At 32.0% G+C, this 12,189-nt stretch overlaps 1 protein-coding gene across 5 annotated transcripts in view; it reads left to right on the top strand.

Annotated features, from left to right (window-relative positions):
* The window catches only part of LOC105194273 (zwei Ig domain protein zig-8), a 170,657-nt gene extending 162,646 nt beyond the window's left edge, over positions 1-8,011 (top strand). For 4 of the 5 annotated variants that reach the window (XM_039446448.1, XM_026137247.2, XM_011159121.3 and 1 more), the window contains 2 exons: positions 3,274-3,416; positions 7,144-8,011. In XM_039446448.1, the coding sequence (XP_039302382.1) occupies positions 3,274-3,416; positions 7,144-7,262 (262 nt within the window). In that variant the 3' untranslated portion in view covers positions 7,263-8,011. The remainder of the gene's footprint in view (positions 1-3,273; positions 3,417-7,143) is intronic. The other variant, XM_026137248.2, reaches the window with a different exon arrangement.
* Positions 8,012-12,189: the final 4,178 nt, after the last annotated feature.

Here is a 12,189-nt window from a genome sequence, read left to right as displayed (position 1 = left end):
TTCCTTTGTCCCCTCACCTTCGCCGACGTTCTTTACAAACTCTCAAAAGTTGTCGCAGCAGAATACTGCGAACGATATCCCCGTCGGTTTCGGCGACGAGAAAAGCCACGTTGAATTTGGAGCGATTCGACGTAATCGACCGGTTAGAACAAAATGTAAAAGACGACCAATTTTCGTTATCAAATAACACTTTGGAGAACTTGTATTATTCTCACGGGACACACGGCGGCGGCGTGGCGACAATACGTCCGGAACGGTATTGCCATAAAAGCGCACGCTTTTGTTCCGTGCGGTCACGTCTGTCGCGTACAGAACGCAAAAAGGAAATGCTAAAAATTTCCGCAGTGAAATATTTACCGGGCAAACGTTTGCCGCTCCAGCTGTCAAGTAGCCTTTAAAAGCGTGAACTGGAAGTCATGTAGGGCGCAGCTCCAACGTGATCGTCGTCCGAGCCTGTGGGATTGTCAGCAAAAAATTGTTATAACTTTTATAATCGTATTTCTCTTTTTTTTTATATATATAACTTTGTCTCCCTTTATCCCATATTTTTTTCTATTTAACCGAATACCGTTAGGATTACATCCAGCTTTTATATTTGGAGAGAATATAAAAAAAAGAGCGTAACTATGTTAAAAACTATTAACTGTGTCGTTTTCCCTCGATATTTGCCGGTCTGCTGCTCCGAATCGCCATTCGCATTTCGCGTACTCGCTACAAAATGCTCGCCCGAACAGTACCCTTTTTCCGCTAGTTTCTCACAAAAATAGGAACGTCAAGTACGCGAGCAATTTTCCGCAAGACGTCTCTACAGCATGCAGTTTCACGCAGAAACTTTTCTCCCTCGAGAGGAACCGGGGGCTATATTTCTGCCTGCAATTAGCGCACTTTAACGAAGTCATTGTCTCATTGCATTTTTCGCTCTATTTTTTAGTTTGAAATGGGATTTCTCGAAAATGACGACGGGCTTCTTTACGGAAACTCCTGTAGCCAATGATTCATGCAGATCTAATGTATATTCAGGAAGTGCATAAGCGCGTATGTGCGCGCGCGTGTGTGTATATGTGTGTGTGTGTGTGTGTGTATGTATGATTGCAATTTTGTGACATCGATACAAAATGAACAACAGGTACGTGTGGAAATGATGCTCGGTGAAGTTACGCGTTGACGACAAAGTACATTCGCGAAAAATGTCACGTACATTTGCAAATTATTTCGTGTTTCATGATTAACTTTTCGTTTCCGACAGTGCAGAATTGTGTATAATAAAATTGTATTTTCTGCAACTTTTCTTAAGCTTTTACGAGCTGTACATCATAATATAGTTACTACGTTATTATGACCGGATTCGTGAAAAGCGAGTTCGCGAATTGTTTGCGCGAGACTTCAATTCGACATAGCAAAATAAAAAAAAAAGGAGACCGCTGATCAATATGAAGTGCGTTATCAAGGTAGTTTGCGGGCGCTGCGCAAATATTTATTCGACCGCGAACTTATTATTCGGTCTATTGTTTACACAGCGTACAAACTGTGCCCGCGAAAGCCGATAATTTTGGCTCGATTCGCAATTAACTTACCTTCTCCTGAGTAAGAAAGTTTGCATAAAAGCGTGCGAATGGAGAGCAGACGTGCCGATGAGAGAGAGAGAGAGAGAGAGAGAGAGAGAGAGAGAGAGAGAGAGAGAGAGAGAGAACAAAAGAATAGTCAAAAAGAAAAGAAAAATGACTGGAGTGGTGATGGAGAATCAGCAATTAGTTAGGACAAAGAAGCAAGACAAGGTAGTAGAACCAGCAAAATTGAAGAGTTCTCGTTAGCCTTAGGAGATGCTCTTATTTCGCACTACAGCAAGCGATTTCACAACTTTATTCGAGAAGTTTCTCATGTTTCCGAGAAGCGTATCATCGTGATTGATATATTTTTTAAATTTTGGACATATACTTATTAGCTATTTGATTAATCCTACTATTCTATTTAGATCTATTTGACTCAAAACTTTATTTTTTTACTAATATTTTATTTAAAAACTTTTTTTGGCATTTTATGACATCGACTATTAATATAAGATCTCTTTTTTGTGAAAAAAATTTTTTTTATTTTTTACAGTTTTTTTATTATATTGACTCAAACGTATACACAAAAAAAAACAGTTGTTGAAGTATCTAAAAATGTAGCTAGAATATATATTTGAAGATAATTTTTTGTGGGACTATCAAAATATTATAATTATATGGAACGTTCAAACTGATTACTAGAATGTCAATACTTTTTGTAGCATTATGATGCCTAAGCATTTTTTCCGTGTAAACATATATGTATGCAATATAGATGCAAACTATATATAATTGTATGTAATTATATGTAAATTAATTACGTAAATTAGTATTAATTATTGATTTAATCTTCGAAAGAATGTCTATTGAACCTACCATTAATTATACATCTTAAATTATTATTAAAATAAATTTATTGTTTATTTTTTATATTAGTTACGTCATTTTGATTTATTGAAATTAATTAGTACTTTTTAACCCAAATAAATTACATTTAGCGTTGGGGAATTAATTGCTTATTCATAGAAATTGCAAACAGATACAAACAGATCGTACAGATTTAAAGATAAGGTTTTTTGTCGGTTTTTCTTAAGACAGAAGAAAACGATTTTTCAATTAAGTATCCTCTTTTTCTCAAGTATCTACTTAAAATATTTTTTTGTTAGACTATCAAAATAATTATGTAGGACGTTCAACTATGATAAAAAATACTACAAAAAAATTTAATATTCTAGCAACTAGTTTGAACGTTTTACTTAATTCTTTTAATGATCTAATAATCAATTTTTCTTATTTTCCTTATGTATTATATACATTATCTTTTTTTCTTATCAGTCTCTTAAATGAATACCATTCTATTTATAATTTGAGACATTAAGATGTTCGGTATGCAAAAACTGAAACTATTATAAATTATAACGAATATATAAGTAGAATAATTTTTCATTAATTTGTAATTTCGCAAGGTTAACTGCTATTTACGAAAGATATCTCCTATATAATTATCACAGATATACTAATAAAAACTTATAAATTACAAAAATCTTGAATATACAGATTTTCTAATAACGCAATGCTACGCGCGACAGAAGTAGAACACATATGTATTCATATTACTCTCGGTTACGTTGTACGGCGCGGTACGAAATACAGTGTATGAGAAATTCTCGTCGGTGAACTTCCGAGGTATTGAAATTTCAACATTTCGTGTGTATGCCTGTTATAGCGTGAAAACGGACCTGATGGAAGAGGGGGCCAATTCGACTCTCAGCATAGCTAAGGTCGGACCTATGGATAGCGGAAATTACACCTGCCAGCTTACCACCATGCCGGACCAACCTGCCACAGTTCACGTACACGTTTTAAACGGTGAGAATATTTTCGCATTTCTGATATTTCTCGATTGCTCTTTTGTGCAATTTTTATCGTCGAAACGTGTTATTAACAATACTGTCATTCTAGTTCAACTTGCGTTATACAGCACGTATCAAAATTGCTGTTATATTTAACTACTATTATATTTAATTTAATCAAAGAATAAAATACTCGAATAATCAATCGGAAATAAAAAGAAGTTTATTTATTATATAATATTCTGTAAGTGCAACTAGACAAAAATTATTGTAATTTAACGCTCTTCTTTACCATCTATTCTATTTTCCTAGTTCTTCTGAGTTGTTAATTAACATACACTTTTTTAACTATTTTAGTCCAGCTTTCTTTCTATGCTGTATGCTATATTAAATTTATTTGTAAAGCATAACGTTTTAAAACTGTAGAAATGTAAATTATTTACGCCTTAAGATTAACATAACATTTTATATTTTCTCGCAAACGCGTTTGTAGAATTCAGACTACTGAAATTAAAAGTACATTGTGTGTACGTAACTAAACGTACCTGTTATCCTGAAACATGTGGAATGTTTATTTTCGTTTCTTTGATGGCGCCATTCGAATAATCGAATATTCAGTTAAACGTTGTTTACATAGTGCGGGAATTCTATTCTGTTGTTCTACCTTCCTGTGCGTATGCGCGTTTTGTTTAATTTAAAGTTGAAATTCGTCTCGAAAAATCTATCGTTAAAATTTTGTCTGTGTGCGGTCTTGAAACCGCCTGTGAAAACTTGCCTCAAACAATTCACTGGTTAACGTGATGCGAAACGGACTGAGTAACAGTTAGAAGGGAATCGTGTAGCAAGTCTTAAGTAATTGACGAATTCACAACATTCACCGATGCGCGGTATTCGCGCTTGCTCCGTTACAAAAGCTACAGTCGTAACGTTTGCATATAACTCTCTCTCTTCCTTCCCCCCCCCCCTCTTTCTCTGTCTGTCTGTCTCTGTCTCTCTGTACACTAGCTGCAGACTCGGCTATTTATTACCGAAGTACGTGCTTTTGAAGCATTTAATATTTATCTTGTACTGAGCTCACAGATGCGCCTAGAAGTCCTCTTAGTGTTTGACTCCTGCGAGAAAGTTCGCATGTCGGAACTTGTTATAAAGGATCTTCTTAAAACGCTTTCGCGCAGGAACTCGCGACGAAACTAAGTGCGCAAGTTGAATTTTCTAACTATACAGACAAACTTTGCACAATTGCTTTGATGTTGCGACTTACGCATTTTATGGTTTCCGTATTAATCTCTATCGAGTTTTAACTTCCCCGTACCGTCAAAAAATTCTTTATGTCTTGCCTATCTCAGCAAACTAACGTTATTTAATAACGTCAAAGATGTTATTCAGCTTGCTACCTGTTATGTTTGCTACTTATTATTTTTTTTTTTTTTTATTTTTTTTATTCTCTCATTTGTAAATATTCGTAGAACAACAAATAGTTTCGAATGAGAGACTAATAAGACTATTTTCATTAGTTTGTAATTTTATAAATTTATTTTTCATTACAAGATTCAATTTTTCTTATTTTCTTATTTATTATTATCTTTCTATTAGTCTTTCAAGCGAGTGCCGTACTAATTATAATTTGAATTATTTATTACTTGCATATTTTTATTACGAAACTAAACCATACAAATAAAATAAACAGAATAATTTTTCCATTAATTCATAATTTCGGTTTATAAATTCGATTTTTTCTTAAGAATTTGATTTGTTTTATTATCCTCTCAATTCGATGTTAGAAATAAAGACATAAATCACAATCGGGACATTTCCATTTTACGATAACAACAGAGAAATTCGTGTAACACGACTGTCGATGACGAAGAGACTCACTTCGCGCGGCATGCAAAAATAATTCGTTCATAAATTCAAACACCCCTTGGCGTATACGATCGTGTCTGCGTCTTCACTCGGAATTGAACGCCGGGGAATTCGTAGTCCCTCAGGAACCTCGTATTACAAGATGACTCACGCAAACGTCATTTTCATTATCCTCCGCAAAGCTTAACACAGACTCGACACGTCTCAGTCGGAACCAAATTGCACACGGTGTTTCCTGATATTTGCATCATGTTACTTGGGCTTTCGCCAGTATTATAAGCTGGTATTCGACGAACGCGTCTAAACTTGATCGATGCTATTTGACGAGAAGACGTAACTGAACGGAAAAAATAGATTGGATAATTCAGCAAAGCTATAATTTGCTGCGCGAATTCGACATCTATAACTAAGAAGATTTGATAATTTAACAAAGAAATTATGTCTGACAGCAATGAATGAATTGATTAAATAAATGATTATTAGAGCAACTAATTCTTTGCTACAATGAAAGTAGGTGTAGTAACGAGTTCTTGACCAATAGCGGGAACTTTTAATGATAGTATCAATATCCTTAAAGTATCATTGCGCAACTTTTTTACTATATTTACAATATCTGCGCAACGACAATATAAAGACATCGATACTGTCATTAAGAGTTACAAAATTCCTGTGCAGGGATACGCCAATCGTATATTACGGCTATAGATCTGCTGAATCGGTGAAGTTTTTGGTTGTTTTAACAAATTTCTTTTCGGTATCTCATTCATCGGTTTTGATGAGTTTTGCATATGTTTTACAATAGCTTAAATTAAAAACTATATTAAAAACTATATTAAAAACTATATAAATATTTTATTATATTTTATAAGATACCTTTTAAACATTCTTTATTGAAATATTAGTATCAGTTATTCTTAACTTTGCAATATGATTCTTTTGTATCAATTGCTACACAGGGAGAATTTTTTTCTCTCTCAAAATTATGATAATCGTAGTACAATATGGTCACTTTGAAGAACTTTATGTAATTTTTAACGATACTAATGTTATATGTATGCCACAGTAAAATAGTTGGTATAATTTTACTAAAATTTGACTAAAATTTGACTAAAATTACAGTTAAAATAATGCACTGATGTATTAAACAGACCGCAGAGAAAATTAATAGATGTCGAATCACAAATTAACATTTAATATGTCATTTAAATCCACAATAATCTGTATAACGAGTTTTGACTTTATTAACAAGGCAACTGTCGAAACTGTCCCTCATTGATTTTGATGGGTTTTGAGTACGTTGTAGATTATTAAAAAAAAATATTAGATTTCCCATGTAATACATATTGACTTTAAGTAACACATTTGATTTATTTTTAGCAAACATCTTTGAAAGTATGAAATATAAATGAAAATTTTCACATCTAGAAATATTAAAAATTTATTATAAAATTGTACAAATTAATCGAAACTAATGTTAATTATATCTGATTTTTTTTAAGTATTATTAGCATGCACAGAGTAAAATGTAACTTGTTCAATTTTTGTCTATATTATTCATTTCTTCACTTAATATTTTGTCATTAAATGTTGCTTACATTAAGTAAAAATATGGAATATTGATGAAGAGTCAGGCGATTGACTCATCATCTTCAACATTTCTCTCCTACTTCTCAAACGTAATAGAACATCTTCCTCTTCAATTTCGTAACTAGAGTAGTTCAGGTATAAAATTTTTCGAAATATGTCTTATAGTATCATAATTTTGTAAGGAAAAATTCTAGGAAAAAGTTCTCTCTACTATTTTATAAAATATCCGAATCTTATCGGTCGGAGAAAGACCTGCGGGCATTTCCTTGTGAGTGTATTTGACGCTGTTTCAGGAGAAAGTTTAGCCGAGTTACATCATAGCGGTGCACGATTCGTACGGGCGGACGCTGCCAGCACATCGCTATTCTTCCTGGCCGTCGTTCTAGCCCGATCGGGTCAGGTGCTCAGATGAAGGCTCGACCAGCTTCCTCGGGTACCACGAGATCCGCCCGGGTTGGCGAGAGAGCACTTCGCCAAAGGCGACAACAAACGGACAGTGCCCCACAACGGTGAACGGAACGATATCACCTGTGCACCGCACGAACTTTTCTATTATCGTGACGGGAGTGGACGCGAGGGCCAAAGAGGGTGTGTGTTACGTTAACATATTACGTTGACATAAGGAACGTAAGACGTAGACGAAACAGAGGCGGTTGGCTGCGTTGTCTCGGAACGTTTATTCTAAACGCGATATGGACCGTTCAGCATTCGCAGGATTCATGTTGAAGAGGTATGTCCGTATCGCGAAATAATACCTTCGTCAATTCTCAGCGCAATTTTATTCGAGCGATTATACAAAAGGGATTTAAATTTTTCATGATTCAGGATAGACGCTTCGGTGAACGATCGGTTTTAACACCATTTTAGCTTAATTAATTCGTATCACGGAAAAAGTAGATTAAGTGATTCAGCAAGCTATAGCTTACTGTGCGAGTTCGACGTCTATAATTAAGCAGATTTAATAATTCAACAAAGAAATTATGTCTGAAAGCAATTATCAGTATGATCGTTGAACAAATTCTGTGTTATATTAAAAATTGCTAACAAGGTTAACAAGTTTTCTTCATCAACGATAAAAATATGTTATCATGGAAGTATATATTTTGTTAAAATTTTTAACCCATACACTGAAAGAAAAAATATCTTTCAACAAAAAACCTGACACAAAAAAAAATTATTTTTTTGGTGAGTTTTAATAACTTATTTATTTACAGTCAAGTTAAAAATTTCTTAATTGAAATATTTATGTAAAATATATACTTTTTATTTAAATAATTTTTTTTACTGTTTAAAAAATATTTATTGTTACACTATTTTTACATTCAAGATAATTAGATTTTTTAATCTAAGAAAATAATTTAATTAAGTTTAATTAATTTATTTGTAAAATATTTATTTAAATATAAAAATACAAAATTATATACTTAGGACAATTGTTTATTTACTTAAACAGAAATATTTTTACTTAAACAGTAACAAACAAACGCTTACATCAAAATATATGGTTTTAAGAAAAGTTATATTTTTTTTATTTAAAAAATGTTTTTCTCAGTGTATATTTCATTAATTTTTACAGAAAGTTATCGTTATTAACAAATTTACTGTGATATTACAACTATAATTAGTTATAATCGCTCATTTTTTTTATTTTAACTGTAGAACTTTGCTGCTTTAACATGGAAAAGTAACTATTCGTATTTTGTGGTTACAGATCTACTGGATCAATAAAGTCCTTAGTTATTTATCAAATCTTTTTTTCCGCGATCGAGAAAATAAAAAGGTCTTGATATTTTGCATGTTATAATTTACGTGCTTGTTTGTAAAAGTATTATGGATTTAATCATCATTTATTATCGACAGATCGTTCATTAATGCGTCTGTCCTTCAACTTTTTCAAAGCGGCTCGTTCGAATTTCACTTCTACGAAATTCCATCAGGCTTAAATGTTTCTGTGCGGCCCGACAAGACGCGCGTGCATCGACTAAATTACCGGCAAGTATAACACGCTGCTTACCAGATGTGCAGCAAATTATTCGGTCATTGTGAAACGATACGACGACGTTGTTAACATCGATCGTGCTGTTCAGTGCGCGTTTGATTACTCGATATTAGCACCTTACCAAGTCATTGTAGCGCTGCGTCGTTCTCGCAGCTAGAAATGTCCAAAGCTACGGTAAAATCATAAATCTGCGTATCGAATAACCAATAACCGGTAAACAATAAAGGCTCGGGGCACAAACTGCTAGCCAAGCTATTGGAGTGGCTGCTATCGCGTATCACTATGGCTGTGATAATCGAGACAAATTGCGCTGTTCGATTCGGCCTCCATCCATCACTATTCGCACCATTATATTACAAAATTCTCTGCATCCACCGGAGCGTTTTTTTTGGCGCGAAACGAGTGTGGGAATTCACACGGGACTCGCAAATTTTTCAATTAACAGGATCACGAGCTTCCATCATTTTATCCAATAGCGTTATTTTATTATCGATAATTAAAAGGTATCAAACTTCTCGTCGAGAATTATTGGCCCATTGGAGACTGTCATCTATTGATAAGGTTTGTTGAATGTTTCAAGATTATTTTCTTTATTATAATGAATTATTATCGTTAATTATAATAATAATATAATATGGATGCATTATAATATTATACATGCTGTAAATTAATCTACGATAACTTTTAATGACGAATGCTAAGGGGAGAACGATTAAAGCAGACGTTGCGTCTGCTTATTAATATCGGTGCCTGTTCTTTGTAACAGGGTGTTAATATATTGTATGTTTGTATAAATTTGCCAAGATACATTCAGATGCTGTATTTTTTAGCAGAGTACGTACGTGGAAACAAAGTTCATATAGTTTCGTAATTTAATTCGCGTCTCGTAATTATATTATCTCGCACGCAGCAAAATTTAAAACATGGCTTGTTAAGACATCATCTGAATGTATGTTGTACAGTGATGAAGGTACGCTTGTCTTTCATGCAGCCAACCAAATCTCCATGTTATGAGAGAATGTGTGCAAAAGAGGGAGAGAGAGAGATTACGCGCTATAATATATAAATTTAAGCCGAACCGTTTATCGTGAGGAAAACGAAATCACGTAATATATGATATGCGTTTTACAAGAACTGGCCTTGTTTCATTACATGCCTCAGAATGCTGATTTTAGATGTTTAGCTTAGAAGAATTACAAGTCTTTTCCAGGTAAGTCCCTAAATAAAAATTACTTTGCATAGTTGTAGCACTTGTACATGGTTTGAAACTGCACAGTTTCTTAAGGATGTCATATCAAAAATTTAAAAATTGTATACATTATTATTATTCTATTATTACGTTTGAGTATTTATGTGAAATGTAAGCATATCTCTTACTGGTTTAAAAGTTATTTTTAATTTTTTGTTTGCTCTTAATTCTTAAGTCAAATCACATTTTGCAGTATTTATTTGCAAATTTAATGAGAAATCAGCATTAAATTAAACTTTTTACATATATTTGATAAAAATATTTGTGCAAAATTTATTTGAATTCTCTTACACGTTTAAAAATTATTTACTTGCAACAAAACAGAATTATTTTCTTTGTATAAACCATTATAAACTAAATTTTTTATATTCTTCTTTGCAACTGTTTTAGTATCAAAATTCAGATATTTACGACCAAATTTTTTTCATTAAAATTAGAAAAAAAGACTAAACCTAAGAAATTTACTATACTTAAATTTCCATAACTTTTGGCTGGTATTGTAGAACCAAATATTCTTATATCCCATTTTCTGTGAATTTTATTGCGCAGATTACATATCGCAACTTGTAATAATATTCTTTTACAAAATATTAGTTTGATAGAGCTAGACAAATTTTCTGGCTTATTTAAATCGGAAAAAGTATTGGACGTGATTTGACAATGGACAAGCCGCATAAAGCGGAATGTAGGATCGTTGACACAAAATCGCGCGAGAAGTTTTGTAAATCGAGCATAGCGAATTAGAATTCCGCACGTACAGCTGACGTTGACGACATCGTCTCTTCCGTATTTTGTATCCCGTGCCTCGTTCAAACGAAGCATTTTCTCTCTCACCAGAAGCTTACTCGGTTTTCAACTGCAAGCGCAACCTAGAATACATATGTGAGATTTTTCATTGATAGAAAACCGGAGGGATGTCTTGAACACTGTATTCTATTTTTCAACTTTTAAATTCACAAATGAAAATTATTTCTAGACATTTGAAGTTACTCAAATTGGACGATTACAAGATATAGATATGCACATGCAGAAAAAGATTATTCTAGAGCTAAGAAAAGCGATTATTTAATTTTAGTTTTTTTTTTTATTTTTGTTACTAAAAATATTTTCTTAACAAGTCTAAGACTAGTCTTAAAATACACTCATTATTTAATTAAAACAAGTAACGTTTAAAATAATCTTCTATTTATACATAGAAGAGTACATACTTGAATTATGTAAATATTACTTATTTCAAATATTTTATAAATTCATATATCCTCAAGTCACAAGTTCATCATAAACATCAAATTTATTCGAAATATATTCTGAATCTTAGTAATTAATCAAATCTTCAATTAAGAATATTAAGTTAGAACAGAAATTCGATTTGCTTGTTATTCTGTCTTCTTTATTAAAATTTTATATTCTTCGCAAGATTTTTTTTTAATACATAATGAATATTTTTAATTTCCTGATTTTAAGACAATTATAAAAAAAATATTTTTTGTTAAAGTTACTAAAAGAAAAAAAAATAAAATTAATATTTGCTTTTCAACAGTAAAATGAATATTTTTCCGTACATATGCATACAAAGGTATTATCCTTCTATTTATGAAAAGCATGAACAGGGAGATCGAATTAATTTTGAATTGAATATTATTTATATTTCATATAAATACAACATAATAATTATTTTATTACTAAAGCAATTATAGATTTTTATGTAGAAAATGGCAGAATAATTCTTTTTATAAAGATTATTATTTTTAATATAATATTTACCATTATAAAATTAATATTTAATTAACACAGATAAATGCAGATTAGCTTCAAAAGGTGATTAAAAAATTACTATGTCTTGTTAAAACTATGACTCACTTAATATAATATTTAATATTGTAAAATTAATATTTAATTTGAAGCCCTCATTAACGAGTACTTAATCAGTACTTAATTCGTTATGGTATATTAATTAATTTTCAGTCAATAATATACTAGTCGTAAATTCGAAAATTCGTAAATCGATGTAATTGTAAGTAAAGGTATATGTAAAGGTGTACATACCTAGTTCAATTATAAATACATTAAACAACAAGAGTGAAATACGTA

This window comes from Solenopsis invicta, chromosome 3 (genome assembly GCF_016802725.1).
Source record: "Solenopsis invicta isolate M01_SB chromosome 3, UNIL_Sinv_3.0, whole genome shotgun sequence".
Lineage (NCBI taxonomy): Eukaryota > Metazoa > Arthropoda > Insecta > Hymenoptera > Formicidae > Solenopsis > Solenopsis invicta.
This window is presented reverse-complemented; position numbering and strand designations above follow the sequence as displayed.